At 34.6% G+C, this 16,397-nt stretch overlaps 1 protein-coding gene across 2 annotated transcripts in view; it reads left to right on the top strand.

The window, feature by feature from the left end:
• The window catches only part of RYR3 (ryanodine receptor 3), a 255,747-nt gene that overhangs the window by 167,641 nt on the left and 71,709 nt on the right, over positions 1-16,397 (top strand). The window contains exons 51-60 of one of the 2 annotated variants that reach the window (XM_068397601.1): positions 988-1,151; positions 2,117-2,195; positions 3,541-3,630; positions 5,074-5,223; positions 6,833-6,895; positions 7,262-7,337; positions 7,507-7,630; positions 12,903-13,018; positions 13,305-13,372; positions 14,203-14,324. In XM_068397601.1, coding sequence (XP_068253702.1) covers positions 988-1,151; positions 2,117-2,195; positions 3,541-3,630; positions 5,074-5,223; positions 6,833-6,895; positions 7,262-7,337; positions 7,507-7,630; positions 12,903-13,018; positions 13,305-13,372; positions 14,203-14,324 — 1,052 coding nt within the window. Of the gene's footprint in view, positions 1-969; positions 1,152-2,116; positions 2,196-3,540; positions 3,631-5,073; positions 5,224-6,832; positions 6,896-7,261; positions 7,338-7,506; positions 7,631-12,902; positions 13,019-13,304; positions 13,373-14,202; positions 14,325-16,397 lie in introns of both variants that reach the window. The other variant, XM_068397600.1, reaches the window with a different exon arrangement.

Below are 16,397 nucleotides of genomic sequence, written 5' to 3'. Positions count from 1 at the left end.
ATTTTTTCAGTGTAAAACTTTTTTCCTATAAATGCTCGATTGGTGCCTGTGTCGTGAAATCAAAAAGATTCCTGCGCTGAGTAAAACTTTATTAAATAATTATAATAGCATCAAACTCTTGCACTGTAGTGTTCATCAGTACATCTTAAAGCCTTTTAAAGCTATATCATTATGGCCGTTTTACAGATGGGGAATCTGAAAGATAGAGAAGTGATTTTTTTTTTTTCCATAAGCACAGTAAGAATGTTGTTTGAGAGCTGGAAGGAGAACCTTGGCCTACAGCAATCTGCTGCTACTTCCTCTAGCACATATTCTATAATCTAGTGTGTAACAATTGACCTTGAACATGTTTCATGGCAAGTTATTAAGGATAGATTCTTCAAATGTAATTCCACTTCGTATTTTTATATATCAAGTACTTCTATGTTCTCTCCAGAGCTAAAATGACTGTTTAGAATAGCACATGTGCTAGTTCACGTCTTAGCAGGACAATTTGGAAAAACAGTGAACTGACTTTGCTACAATAAAACACAATTTCCTTTAACCAGCATGATTTAAACTGAAATAGATCAGTGGAAAAGAGGGAGAAATGACAATGGCTTCTGCAGTTAAGATAGGAATTAGTCATTTTAGAACTAAGTATTTTATAGATGATCGTACTTCTATAACTAGGCAAACAACCCTTGACCTTTGCTATGTAGGCCTTAATGGCCCAAAGAAAGCTTAAGAGTCATACTTGTATTGTATATACTTATAAAATTGTCAGCATACTCTTACATCAATTTGAGTAGTCCTAAAAATGTATCAAGTTGATATCAAGAAAAATAGATGTCATGCAGCAATAATTTTGCTCTATGCTTAATTTTTCAATGTTCTTTACTGTTTATTTGCATCTTCTAATATTTGTACGTATGGCTGCTTGGTTTTCACTAACATTTTGCATGTTTTTCTATTGGATTTTCCAACCAGTTCCTATCTCTTCTGCAGAAGTATGATCCAGAGCTCTTTCGAATGGCTTTGCCTTGTCTAAGTGCTATAGCTGGTGCCTTGCCCCCTGATTATTTAGATACACGAATTAGGTCAACTTTGGAAAAGCAGACTTCAGTGGATCCAGAAGGAAATTTTGATCCCAAACCTGTCAGCACTGCCAAGTGAGTCATATAAATCATAGTGATTTCCTTTCCTTAAATATTTTAATACTCTTCCTTATTAACATTTTTTTCTTCTCTGTAGGGAGAGTTGGCTGGTGACTGACTTTTTAATGGTGTTAGTAGCTTTCAGTAGTGTAGGGATTTTTGCTTCCTCCTGCCAAATTTTCACTGCAACATATCCTGTTTACCAGATATAAAGCATATTCTTATCAGCACTGTACAGATGTTAAATATTTCCACAGTATATCTGCTGAATACATAGTAAATTCTATACTTATTATGTACCCTATTACCTAATAGTTTAAATGTCTGGGATATATACACCTGTAATACATTTGATACTGTCATTATTTAGAGTGTGCTTATGACAAATGGTACAAAATCATCAAAAATCTGGTAAGTGATTCAATTGGCCTATTGCCTGATTTTTGTAAAATCTTCACTTAGTTTTGAGAATTGATCTGTAGCAACTGGATACAGCAAAATAAGCAGATCATGTGTGATGATCTAATAGAGATTTGGCCTTCCTAGTAATCTTGTGCTTTTAAAATACGGATTTCTAATGCTTTTATATTCAAGAACTGAGGTTCGCTAGTTGATTCTTGCTATTAAAGTCTTACCCCTCCATCATTATGCAATGTGAAACATCCATACTGATATTATCCTGTATTAAGAATTACCAAGAAAAATACCTGTAGGTTATGGTGAAGCAGGTTTTTTTTCTTGTGATTTCAGTTGCTAATAAGTGCAACTGTTATGTATTTGAAGATTCTCTCTAAATGCCATTGTAGCTCTGCTTTGTTTTGTGACATTTCATCTAAAGAAAACGGAATTGCAAAGCCATATGTCTTGACTTCATCTGGAGGTGAAGCATTTTGATTAGTGCTATATTATACTCACATTTTTTTCATAAATCAGACTGCCGTAACTTGTGATTGAATGACCATACTCCCCTTTGTTTACAGCCTTGTACTTCCTGAAAAGTTGGAGTATATTGTCAGCAAGTATGCTGAACATTCCCATGATAAATGGGCCTTTGATAAGGTAGGAATTATTTTAAGACTGGCAACGGTCAGAAAAGGACTAATAAATAATACCTGACGTGAATATTGGAAGAAAAACTGGACAGTTTAACTGATAGACCTGTGTTCAGAGTGCATTAATGTCTGTATTAATATTTCTTTAGGGATATGTGGAAGAAACCTTTTGCTCAAAAAAATGCATTGAAATTTGTCACTTTTTCAAAGTGGCCAGAAATTATTAGGTCAAAGATTTGAGGGGAATGAAAAAGGGACACTTGGTTTGGTTTGCTTTTTGTCTTTTTTTTTTTTAATAAAAAATATCTAGACCTTAGCTTCATTTTGCCTGGTAATTATGTTTCTTGACTGGGAGTCAGAGATTCAATTTTACTGCAGCAGCTCAGTGATCTAAGAGAGTACCTGGGAAGTCTAATGTCCTTCTTATTCTTTCGGAAAGTGTAGTTATAGCTTTTCTTTCTTTGTAGCTTTAAGAAGGATGTTAGGTATTGATTTCCTCTATAATTTTCCAAATGCTCTGTCACTGTGTTGTGTTTCTGTTTCACTGCTTCAAAATAGCTGTAAGACAAGACAATATATACTAAGTGATTTTTTTATACCTTTTTAATGTTACAGTGAAACATTTAATAAAGGCCTTTTTAGTGTTACATTTTGCAAATAGACTTTAATGCTAATAAAGATAACTTTTAGAGTTAAATTTGAGCAAAATGAAGTTTGATGGAGTTGTTGCAGTTTTTGATAACTATTTTGGAAGTGTTTGGGTATGAGTAACTCATTCCACCCAAGTATGAATTTAAACCTCTTTCATTCAAGGAAAAAATAGAGGTGGGGTTAAGTAATTTATTATAACAAATTGATAGCAATTTTATAGAACAGTTATACAGAAATAACAATTCTGTTGTTGTGTGGGGCTATGTATGCAAATTTGTAGAGAAAGGTATACATATATATGGATATGTAGATATACACACATTAATCTCAAACCATAAATTTCAGTTAATATTGTTTAAGGTAAAGGATTCATTAAAGTTACCTTCTTTAGTGCTTCATCTGTTAACGTTACATTTTGTTCTCTGTGTTTTGCTGACTTTAGCCTCCCAGAGAATAGAGACACTTTTTTTTACCTTAGCCAGTACCATCTTAATGCACGAGTCTGTTTGAAAGGGGCCAGTGTATATTAGGCTCAGAACTAGTTGCATGAGACCTACTACTCATAGGCGGCATCTAATCTGTCTGGGCTATGGCACTGAGGAGCTATTGGAGTAGATTGGCAGTTCAATGCAACAAACTAAACTGGCCAATTTGCTGTTACTCGTATATGTTCTCATCTTATTTCATATATTTTTTTTCAGACTAATAGTGGATGGAAATACGGTGTTTCACTGGATGAAAATATGAAGTCTCACCCGTTAATAAGACCTTTCAAAACTTTAACTGAAAAGGTAATAGAGGAAATTTCAGCTGCATTAATACAAAGTAGATTGATTTGTGTATTTTTTAAAATCTATTTCAAATACATGCTATAAAAGGAAGAGGGACAAACTAGAATTCTTACAGTTAAGAATAGCAACATCTGTATGCTAAAGTGGTTGTTTAGTTAATCTTACACAATCTTGTATAATTTGCTTCCATTGGGCAGTCTTCATAGGCATGGGCCGATTTGTATTCAAAATATCAATAGCACAGGGTTTTCAGGCCTTCATGGATGAGGAATGACTGGCAGCAACTCCTGGGTTTTAGATGAAAGTGTAATATAACATATGAGAAGGCAATTTTGTTTTCAAGAAAGATGGTAGAAAAATTTAAAGAAAGCATAGGAGATACTTCAGTTGAAAACAGGGAAAAACATTTAAACCATTTTGAATGCATTTTTTATTTGTATTTCTTGACTAGGCATGAATGTCTTCTTGTTGTCAGAACAGTGAACTGGATTTGAAATCTGTTACATATTTTTGCAATGATCCATTGGGTGACTCAAATAAGTCAATTATATTTGTCTCTCTTTACCACACTTTTCCTGTTCAGAAAATGGAGATGACAAAAATCAAGAGGAATTCAAAAGTTTTGATTTCGCAAGGTTTATAAATTGCTTTGAAATCTTTGGAGAGGAGCTGAAGAATTGTTCGTTGAGTTGTTATTAAAGCAGTTCAAAGAGCATTTTCTGAATCGTCTCAGATTAGAACTCTTGAACCTAAAAATCAGGTCTTCCCACAAAAACTGTCATGTTAAGTAACTGTCATAAAAATTCTTATTTATGGTAAGAACTGAAATACTTCTATTAGGTTGATTTGAGAAGTCTTAGTATGACATACTCAGAATTTTCTTTGCCACAACTTCTCAGAGTTTCTGTAACACCTTTACTTTTCCCAGGAGTGTTGGAATACAGGTTGTTCCCAAGTTTTTTATCAATGGCAGTATTTATATGAAGAGGTGTATAGATCAGTAATGTTCTCTATCCGTGAATGGATATAAATGGAGGAAGGCTAAATAAAGGCCTTATGTGCTGATGCGTTCAAATGTACATACTTGCCTAACTAATTTCATATCACTTGTAGTGCCATCAATTTTTTATTATTTTGGGCTCGAGGAATCAAAGAATAAATTTCCAGATACAAACCACATTATTGCTCCAGAGCTCACTTGAGTGATGTTAGTTTCTAACACATATCCCAGCAATAAATGCCACTAAGAATAAAACAAAAAAAATTGTAAGTATTTAAAGCTTCTTTCTCATGTAAACAGAACTATATTGTGTCTTCAGATATAACATACAAATTTTGTTTACTTTTGTGGCATGTGACAATTTATAAAGAAGGACAGAATATTTTTATTGAGTTCTTGCTACTTGCTAAATACAGAGAAATTTTACATTATTTTCTTCAAAGGAAAAGGAAATTTATCGTTGGCCTGCCAGAGAATCACTGAAAACCATGTTGGCCATGGGGTGGAGCCTAGAAAGGACCAAGGAAGGCGGAGAAGCAATAATACATCAGCGTGAAAATGAAAAGCTCCGCAGCATATCTCAGTCTAGCCAGGTAAGGTGGAATTGCTTAAATTTAGAAAGCAAAAGGCTTGTTTGTTAATTTACTACAAAATTATACAAAATTATGTTAATTTTATATTCTTTTTAATGAAAAGAAACTTTTCATGTTAGAGTTCTGAGATTGGAAGTCACGTCACTATAATAAAAACTGTGCAGTAACACTAAAGAGAGGATTGCAAAAAGACAACTTTTAAGACAATAAGGTTGTCAGAGACCATATCTATTAATTTTCTCAGAAGACCCAAAGAGAGTTTTCATATAGTCATTCAAATAATACAAGGTAGGGTATTTAAAGCCTTTTATTTTATAATAAGTAAATCTAGTATTTTTCGGTTTTGGTCAAACAAAAGAGCCTGAAATGGGCTTTTGTCAAGATTATAACTATGACTGACAAATAAGATTGTGCATTTAATACTTTTTGTTAAATCTAAAGGCAAAATTTGCAGGTAATTGCATAGTATCTAGCATTTTGATGTGATATAGACTATTTTTATCATTTGTAGTTTTTTGTAATAGCATGTTGATACTGCTGCTCAATATGTCTGTGTCTTGGAGAGGGGAAAGCTGTTTAAAACTACAACAAGTGTTGGGGAATTTTTATTGTACCCCTTGAAGTGAATGAAACACACATTTGTGCTTAAATATAGTGAGATTTAATGAGCAATGCATTGGGCAGAGTCCTACCTCCATAAGCAGTTCTGCAAGGCGTGTGCAAAGATGTGTCACAAGCTGATTCCTTGTATACACTTGCACCAGCACTGATCCTGTGAGCATCAGCGTGAGGCATTTTAAGCCTGTGTTGAGTTCATTCCCCAGAACCAGTTTTGCTTACCAAAAGTGGCCCCTGAGCACTGTAAGGAGGCAATACTTCAGCATTTCTTACCTCTTCAGCAAACTTCACTCCCTTACAGAGAGTCCTTGTCTCTGGCATCTCTGCTTCCAGCCAGTTGAACCAGTTCTGCAGTTGGGTCTTCTTGCCCAAGAAGATGCATGATAAAGACATGAGTAGAGGATTTCAGCACATGTTTAACTTCAGTACGTTATTGAAATTACTGATTTATATGTGACCGTTCACATTTAACATGTGCCTAATAGTTTTGTTGCACTGGATCTTTCATACTTCAAACATTTAAAGACTGCGTAAATATATTACACACCTCCTTTTTCTTAGTCTGTAAATTCCACGAGACGATAACCTATTTTAACTTTTTGTTGTGATGTCTTGTCTTTAGTATATTGTTCATTCAGGCTGTTGCCACACTGTTCTGTTGTGTTTTGAAGACACATCTTGTATGCCTCATGATTGCTCTGCTCTCTTAAGCTGAACAACACAGTTCTTAGCAGTTTGCCATCTGTTGCAAATAGAGAGATCTAAGTATCTGCAGTAACCTTATCTCCACATCAGCAGATGTATTCTGCTAATCACCCTGTGTATCTTCAGCACATTGCAAACAAAAGGTGAACACAGTTTCTACAGGAAAGTTTAAAAATGTGAATGGTGTTACTCTAATCAGATCAGCTACAGAGATGTTGTAGTTGAATATTTGATTCTTTTATCTGAAATACTTTTATCAGAAAATAATTCTCTTTTTTCCCCACAGGGAAATGGGTATAGCCCGGCGCCACTTGATCTCTCTAATGTGGTGCTTTCTAGGGAGCTTCAGGTTTGTATTTGTGTTTTACATATGTTGTGCTGAAAAGAATTAATAGATTTGGGTTTTTATTATTAATGAGTTGAATTTTATCAGGTTTTATGAGTATATTTGTGACTGTGGTTGTGATATGCTGTTGTAGAAAGAAGCATGCCATATTATTTACGTATTTAAAGAAGAGATTTCTACTATATATGTGTATCCTGTGTCTGTGCTGACTTCGAAGAACAGCTGAATGTAGAAATGACACTGAACTGTGATGTTTCTTTACCGCAAGAGTGTAGGCTTTACTCAAGACTGTAAAATTATGTAGAATTACAGAATTTTTAATTGTCACCTTTTAATTTTGCATCTTGTTTTTTTCTGATGGTAATGTAGGGAATGGTTGAGGTAATGGCAGAAAACTACCATAATATATGGGCCAAAAAGAAGAAAATGGAGTTGGAAAGCAAAGGTAAGCCAGAATGCTGTGAACCACACAAAAAAGGCAAGGAAAATGAGTGAGGAGAAACAGTCTGAAAGAAGAGAGTGCAAGACAATCAAAACTGAATAGTTTCTTTTTGTACTTGAACCAAAATAAATCTTACAGTAGAAAAACTTACAGTTCTTTCAACTTACTAAAGGTGGAGGCAGTCATCCTTTATTGGTACCTTACGACACATTGACAGCCAAGGAGAAATCACGGGATCGTGAAAAAGCACAAGAGCTGTTTAAATTCCTTCAAGTCAGTGGTATAGTCATATCTCGGTAAGTTGCACATTTTTATGAGATACTTGCTTACATTCAGTCCACAGACCATGATGATTGTCCTTATCTCACTGCAGTCTGTTAGTTATTAACATAATTACCATCTGGCATATCTTCTGTAAATCAGAGCCCTTGTTATTTTTATGTTCAGAAGGACCCTTCTGAACAGTGTAGACAGGTAAAATTTTTAATATAGTAAATACAAAATGCAACAGTTATGTAATTAAACAAGCAGATGGTTCAAAAATGCTAAATTAGCAGTCAGCAGTGTCAGTAACGATCATGGGAAAATAAATCTGAGGTCTGATACTGAAACACATCTATGTAAAAGTGCTTTTTAATCCAGTTCTTAAAAATGTTGGTTTGAGTTCTGTGAAGCAGTAAGACAAAGGGGCTGTTTTATGGGCATTTCATCCTTAACTTCTGCTCGGGGAGAAGTGCAGACTTCATCAGTTGTACTCTAACTTGAATTGTTGTGTCTGGAAATAAGCTGGCCTGTGGAAACTTACACTGTCAGTGAAATTAAAATAACTTATCATACTACATTTTTAGCTTTATATGATGTAATTCTGAGTTACTATACTATAACTAGAACTTAATCTGGCTTCTACTGTAAAAGACAATTTTAAAAGTTTCTATAAATACATTAGCAACAAGAAGAGGGCTGAGGAAAATCTCCATCCTTTATTGGATGTGAGGGGAAACATTGTGACAAAGGATGAGGAAAAGGCTGAAGTACTTAATGCCTCCTTTGCCTCAGCCTTTAGTAGTAAGATTAGTTGTTCTCCGGGTACCCAGCCCTGTGAGCTGGAGGACAGGGACAGGGAGCAGAATGAAGCCTCCATAATCCAAGGGGAAATGGTTAGTGACCTGCTATGCCACTTAGACACACACAAGTCTATGGGGCTGCATGGGATCCACCCAACGGTACTGAGGGAGCTGGTGGAAGTGTTCACCAAGCCACTTTCCATCATTTATCAGCAGTCCTGACTAAGGGGGAGGTCCCAGTTGACTGGAGGTCAGCAAATGTGACACCCATCTACAAGAAGGGTCGGAAGGAGGATCCAGGGAACTACAGGCCTGTCAGTCTGCCCTCGGTGCCAGGGAAGATTATGGAGCAGATCATCTTGAGTGCCATCATGGGGCACATACAGGACAAGCAGGCGATCAGGCCCAGTCAACATGGGTTTATGAAAGGCTGGTCCTGCTTGAGTAACCTGATCTCCTTCTATGAGAAGGTGACCTGCCTAGTGGATGAGGGAAAGGCTGTGGATGTTGTCTACCTAGACTTCAGTAAGGCCTTTGACACCATTTCCCACAGCATTCTCCTGGAGAAACTGGCTGCTCATGGCTTGGACAGGTGTACACTTCACTGGGCAAAAAAAACTGGCTGGCTGGCTGGGCCCAAAGAGTTGTGGTGAATGGAGTTAAATCCAGTTGGCGTCTGGTCACAAGTGGTGTTCCCCATATAACTATAATCTTTTATTGTATGTGAAACACCTGAGGACGTAGGAAACTGCGATTTTACTAGCATTAAGCATTTTTGTAAACTAAACTATATTCATTAATGAATTTTTCTGTACATGCATAGAGTCAGATCTTACTTGTTTTCATTTATTTCTGCTTTTCAAGTCTGTGTCTCTAATGAAAGTATACAATCAGAAATTTATACAAATTTATTATTAGCATCTGCAAAAGATAACTTTATTGGCTTCAACAATTAATAACATTTCTTAAGATATTAGAAGACAGCTCTAAATATACTTTTCTGCATTACTACAGAGAAAAATTCCCTTCTGCCACATATGTAGGCTTTCAACCTGAAACCAAAATGTAGGTGTGCCACCAAACATTTTTATAGCCTCTGTAATTGCTTTAGACCCATTGGATAAGAAAAGCAGGTTTAGTTCCTGCAGATGAATGGTCCTTTGAAACATCAATGGAATTGCTCAAATATTAGTTTTAATATCTCTTTGCGGCTGCATCTATTCAGGTTAGGAAAACAATGTTTTCAGTGTTAACTAATGGGACAAGTCAACTTGAAAAAGCCTGTTCAGACTCTATATAGTATATGAGCAAAGAGTTTGCACTAATTCTCTGTATCAGGGTGAATCAAGATTATCCTCTTCTTAGTGTTTTCTTCAGATGACTATGTGAATATTTTTAAGTATATATAAAATCTTTTGAAGTACTGATTGCAATTATCACATTTCCAGAATGTCATTCTTAAAAGCATTGGACTAATCATTAGAACATGTGAATTATTTATAATTGGAAACATATAGGCAGCACAAAGTGTGTGTACTTTACATATACCATCTGCCTCTGTTCTGATTTTTGCTCCTCTTTCTTTGTTGAGAACACTTTTGAAGCACTTTTGGGTGTTTGTGGCATACAGATAAATCTCTCAGGCCTTACTCCAAGTCTGTGTTAGAAACACCATGGTATTTCATTAAGCATCTTTAAACCTCTACAAGTTCTATTGATGTCACCTTTGTTATTTAACAGAACTACCTATGTCTTTCAATATTTAGGAAAGTACATGTAATCTCTTAGCAACCATGACTTACTATAAACACAAAAAGGGAATATTTACAGTGATCTCACTGAAAATACAGATAAATACTTAGTTGCATTATCCTCTGTGAGAGGGAGGCAGCAGGAGATGCCTGTCAACCATAGGTAGCTGTTAATACATACCAAATCATTTGATTACACATGATATATCAATTAATAGGAGGTCAGAAAAGTATATAAACTAGGACTCTTCAAACAGAATTTTTTATTCTTTTTTTTTTTTAAATGAATATGGGAGGTTAGAGTCCTTTTATGTTTATATGTAAAATGAGATTGGAATGTATTCCTTGGTTCCTTGGTTCTGTTCCCCCAGACTATAACCATTCCTCTCCTCTTACCCATGTTCTGACATGGTCAAGAACATACACTTTAGTATTAGATGTTTTTGTTGTTAAAATTTCTGCTGCATCAGCCTTCTCCCACAGAATTACTTTTTTCCTTGGATTCACCTCATAACTGTTTTTCAACTGTTAGTCTAATCTTCCATTTATTCTCCCTAATTTACTCCTACACCAGGCCTAAGGAATCTCAGGACAAATGAGCATTTCCTCCATACCACAACAGTGAGTCCAGCAACTTTCCTGCTTTCTTGCTTTTGCCTCAGTGACACAAACTACCAGTTCCTCACTTTTTCGCTACCTCAGACACACTGTTCAACTCCTCTGTAGTCTCTGCATCTTCTTTAGCCAGGTCATTTTCTCTGATCGATAAAGGGAGAGTCTTCCTATCTACTACTATTTGAAGAGTCTGTACAGAAGAAAATGAAGTAGCCGTTATGGGTAACCAGAGGTTTCCGTTAATGTTACTCATTTACTTCCTCACTTGGCAAGCCAGTTATATGTCCTCCTTGTAGGCCATGATCTATCAATTGAAAATCTCAAGTATAGTTTAGTCCTCTTAATGTTGGAATAAAGAGACTATTAAGAAGTTGCAAACTAAACAAATGTACAAGAAAACCTCAAGGAAATGAAGAAGAAAGAATTACTGACTTGTAAAAACAAGTATTTTTGAAAACAGAACTATAGAGTTATGTGACTTCAAAAAGAAAAAGAAAAAAAATCCCTGTTCAGATCCTGGAAGATGGGACAGAATGCATCCTTAGCAATTTTATGAAATGAACCTTAGCAATAAATTGGAGAGTTTGGCTGCCTTTCAGAGGAACTTTGATGGGCTAGAGAAATGGGCTGAGAGAATTCTTGTGAGGTTGAGTGAAGGTAAATGCAAAGTCCTGTACCTGAGATGGAATAAACCCCAGAACAGGGAAACTGAGCCTGACAGCATCTATACGGAAAAGCACTTTGAGTTCTGCAAGTTGAACGTGAATCAGGAATGTGTCCTTGTGATGATGAAGACTGACTGCATATTAGGCTGTATTAGTAAGTGTAGTCTGCACGTTGATGGAGGTGATTTTTTCCCCTTCCATTCTTCGATCATGAGACTTTATCGGGGGTATCTTGTCCAGTTTTTGGTTCACCAGTGCCAAGGAAGAAATTGACAAAAGAGTCAATCAAGTGCAGGGCCACCAAGATGCTTCAGGGATTGGCATGCATGTCATGCCAGGAAAGGCTCTGAGGAGAGGCTAGATTTTTTCAGTATTAAAACAGAAGGCTACAATGGGATTTTGCCACTCTCTTCAACTACTTTATGCAAGGTCAAACACTATGTCCTCAAAAGTAACAAGTTGTTACAAGAGAAATTCCAGTTAGATATATGAAAATATTTCACCCTTATTTTTTCACAGTGAGGGTGATCAAACATTATAGTAGGCTCTCCAGAGTCATTATGAGATTTCGATCCTTGAAGATACTCAGTACATTATTGGACAAGGTTCTGAGCAACCTGATCTAACTTTGGATTTGGCTTTGCTTTGAGATGTGACTTGGATCAGATGACTTTCAGAGGTTCTTTCCAATCTAAATTTTTCTGTGATCCTACAGAATTTTAGAATTTCAGTGAGGTAGGTTTCATTTGTGGCTAAAATAAAATCTAATATTTTAAATCTAGGCACAGCCAATCACACATGTTTTTATTCCTCTTATATTTATTCCCCTTCCTCCTTATATCTTGCATACCACTCATGGTGTAGGTCATGAATTTATCTCAAAGAATAAATAATACATGCCTCTAGAAAGTATTGCATAGTGTTGACATTTTTCAAATACTTTGAATAGTACAATTGTTTGTTACTTGCACTTAGGTTTTCATTTAGTAGCTTCAGGCATTTTTACTTCAGTCTTTCATAAAATTCAAGGACAAAAATGAAGTTTAATAGTGAATAAAGAAATGAAGTGTAGTACTTAGACTGATTTTGTAAAGCTGTAATTGCTGACTTCCTAAACATTTGACACTTTAATCTGCCAGTAGTAGAAATTGAGTGGCCAATGCATTGCTTTGTTAGATTAAAAAGTACTATGGCTTCATTTGTGCAGTAGATCTCTGAAGTTCTTATCGTAAAATACATATATTTTGGATATTTTAACCAAAGCTATTTTACCTCTTAGAGAAACATGAACTGATTTTAACATTTCTTGCTATGTAGTTGATACCTAAGAGTTGCTATGGAAGGTCATTTTCTCCTTCTTATGAAAATTTACCATAATTAAAAGATAATAAGGAATGGAATGCTTCATACTATGGTCATCGTTTGTACTACTGTCATCATCAATGCTGTTTATCTTAATGCTTTCTAAAACAGGGGTCTGAATGACATGGAGTTGGATGCTTCATCCATGGAAAAGAGGTTTGCCTTTAAGTTTCTGAAGAAAATTTTAAAATATGTTGATTCTGCTCAAGAGTTTATTGCGCATTTGGGTAAGCTGCAGATTTTATTTTGAAAATAATTAAAATGAATATTTAAAAATTTTGTTGATATGTTTAAATTTGTAGCGACCACTATTTTTATGGCATTTAATAAACTTAAATTCTGTCTTTTAATTTGCAGATTGAATTCTTAGACATCTGTAACTAGCTAAACTGTATCTGCTGTTTTATTTTTATTTCAGCAAAACTAAGTTTGCAAGGTTATATGAAAGAGCTATTGTGTTATTTTTTATTAGACAACTTCTTATTCCTGTCTGCCTTGATTGTATCCTTGCAGAAGCCATTGTAACCAGTGGAAAAACTGAAAAATCTCCACATGACCAAGAAATAAAATTCTTTGCCAAAGTGAGTGATTTAGTATTTCAAGTAATGTACATATACGTTCCATTATACAGAACATGGGAATTTATAATGTTAGACAGCTTTTCAGGTAATAGAATTATATCTTTCCCATTTTTTTCATGGTAAGTAATAAATTAAATGTTGTTAACAAATATTTCAATGTATCTTCAAAAATATTTCAATTATTTGCTGAATTCAAATATTTCAAAATATTTCAATATATCTGGTTCTACATGAGAAGGAACATAGAAATTAAAAGGCAGCTTATTTATTACATGAAATTAGATACTCTTGCTGAACATATGAATTATTTCTGAAAATTTTTGCCTCAGTGTATCACGGAAGTGCGTAGTATCATTTAATTAACAGGAAGCATTCCTATGCATAGTAATGTCATACACATTTGTGTACCTAAGAAGAAAAATGTTGTCACTAATCAGTTTTTTGAAGTAAGGAACATTGAGGATTCAATTTAGGATCTTAAAAAAAAAGCCCTCTCCCTTTATATCTGTACTGGACAGTTACGTAAATAGTGGAGGGGAAGGGTACTCTTAGTTCAGTGATATTTATCACTGTTGAATGTGAGAAGAGTAAGCCTGCAATATTAGATCCAAAATAGGTAGATCTGTGTAACTGTTTATTATTTACGTAACTTTTAAGTAAAATTGTAAGACTTAAGGTTTTAATTTATATGACTTTGTGTCTGAAATGAGAAAATACAACTGTTACAGAACTTCTAAAATTCTTTGAATGAACTTTGACCAATCAGAGCATTGTTGCTACATTTGCCATTGTGGTCTGTGAAAAATACATTTTGTATCTGTATTTCTCAGGTTCTTTTACCATTAGTTGATCAGTACTTTACAAATCACTGCCTCTACTTCCTGTCTTCTCCAACAAAAACACTCAGTAGCAGTGGATATGCATCAAATAAGGAAAAGGAAATGGTAGCAAGGTAAGTAAAAAATTAAGATATACACAGGAGGGTTCTATATAGATAATTAAAGGTCTCTTCTTAGATTAAAGAGTAAGAGTTCAAAAGCTCAGTTTCCTCAGGTAGAAAGTGAATAGTTTATTCTATATCAGAATGGCAGTGAGTGAATAGAATTCCGCACTTTAGTATTCTTCAATATATAATTAAATAATTAAGTATATATACTAATTATATATATTGCAGTATATAATTGTGAATGATAACATCAAAAACATTAATAAATGATTCTGTGACCAATAGAACTAATAAAACTTAGTTTCTGATGAGTTTGTGTTTCATTGTTGATGGGAGTTTCTGCTTGAAGTTTATCCCATGTTCAGTCATTTAAATGGTCTCACATATAAATTTTCAGCTATCACAAAATGTGAAAATACCATTATGCAGCTTTTTAGGGGTAGTTATAGATTCTCCCTTCTCTATAAAATTACTTCTGCCCCCGCACAAAAATTGCTGGAATTTAATAATATTTATATGTCTGTACTGTTTCAGATTTGGTTAGAATCAGCCATTTGACTGAAAGTTATTCTGGAAAACTCAATTAAAAAGAGACAGTTGCCTTTTAATTTATGATGTGTTGCCTTTATAAAAATATGAATTTCATTTTTATGCAATTAACATTTAAAAATTAATATTTAATTTGTTTTTAGCTATGACTGCCATCTAATATTTTTATTGCCAATTTCTTTCTCCCCCTTAAAGGTGTGCTACTGGTTATTTTCTTTGGGAAATTTTGTATCATAATCTTTCAAACTGTATTTTACTCTCATGCTTTCTTACTTTAACTGTCAGTTTCTCAAATTTCTTATGCTTTCCTTCACTATGTTGACCAGAGTTGACTACTTTTTCCAATGGAAGAATGGATGTAAAATCTGAAATTAAAGGTTACTTACTCGTTGTTACATAAGGTCAGGTCTAGCATTGAACTTCCTGGATTCCATTCTTCAGTTTATCTTCCAATGGTTTTTTGCATTTCTCTAAATTATTATTACCCTTTGGTTTTCATCTTCTTGGTGGGTGGTAGTCCTTATATAGCAGTTGCCCATAAGATTGAGTGTTAAGTCCCTAAGATTGTGCTTTACTGAGCTTTCAGATATGTTATGTACAATGTGCAAGAGAGTCCTCCAGTAGTTGGGGAAGTCAGCTCAGGTTCAGGAGGATGGATGTTTCATTTCATTTAATTTCACTTTCATGCTTCCTTTCTGCATACTCCTATTACTTCCCTGAAGTCAGTCAAGTCAGCTTAATAAAGCTAGAAAGATGCTTACTAGGGTTGTACAAAACTCCTTTACAAAGGCACATGGCACAAGTTAGATGTCTAGGCTGCATATCTGCTATTATAAATTCAGAAATATCTTATAATTTTTTGTCTGTTCTTCATTGAGAAAAGTGACTATCAGTTATTATCATCTTAGAGGAAGTAGAGTATTTCCATACTATTGTGAAGATGACAATGACAATCTGTTGTTAGTAAGAGACCATACCAATTCCTAAGGTATATTTGCTTCAGTTTGTTACATCCTAATTCCATTTGTAAAGTATAGCACAGATGATAAACAAGTCTGCCTAGCTGTCTTTGTTTTTAGAAGTTAAAGTATCCCCTTTAATCTTTAGAGTTGGTGGTTTTTCCTTTCTCTTAATTATCCTATTATTTTGACAGATAGATTAGATATGCAAGTTTCTGACATACTTTCCAGAAGCTCTTCTAGTCTGTATGTATTTCAGGATTCATCTTATCATCAGCAGTGGCTAAACACAGATTTATTTATTTACAAAGGATATCTTTGCAAATTGTTTTAAATAATATGAGGATTTGTAATGTTCATTTCCTGCAGAATGCCAAGTTAAACACTAAAATGTTACTCAGTTTTTCTTGTTATGACAAAAAAAATTTCTTATTCAGAAATAATAGCCATAAAGAATGACTCAACCATATAATATGCAATTGCTGGAAACCATTGTAATCAAAAGAAAGTTTCACATTTCAAGTCAACTCTGAAGTAGTGAAGCTTAGAAAATGAGAGAATTCAGAAGCTT

The sequence above is a fragment of the Nyctibius grandis genome, chromosome 4 (genome assembly GCF_013368605.1).
Source record: "Nyctibius grandis isolate bNycGra1 chromosome 4, bNycGra1.pri, whole genome shotgun sequence".
Lineage (NCBI taxonomy): Eukaryota > Metazoa > Chordata > Aves > Nyctibiiformes > Nyctibiidae > Nyctibius > Nyctibius grandis.
The sequence above is the reverse complement of the archived record's forward strand: the minus strand, read 5'-3'. Positions and strand labels throughout refer to the sequence as shown.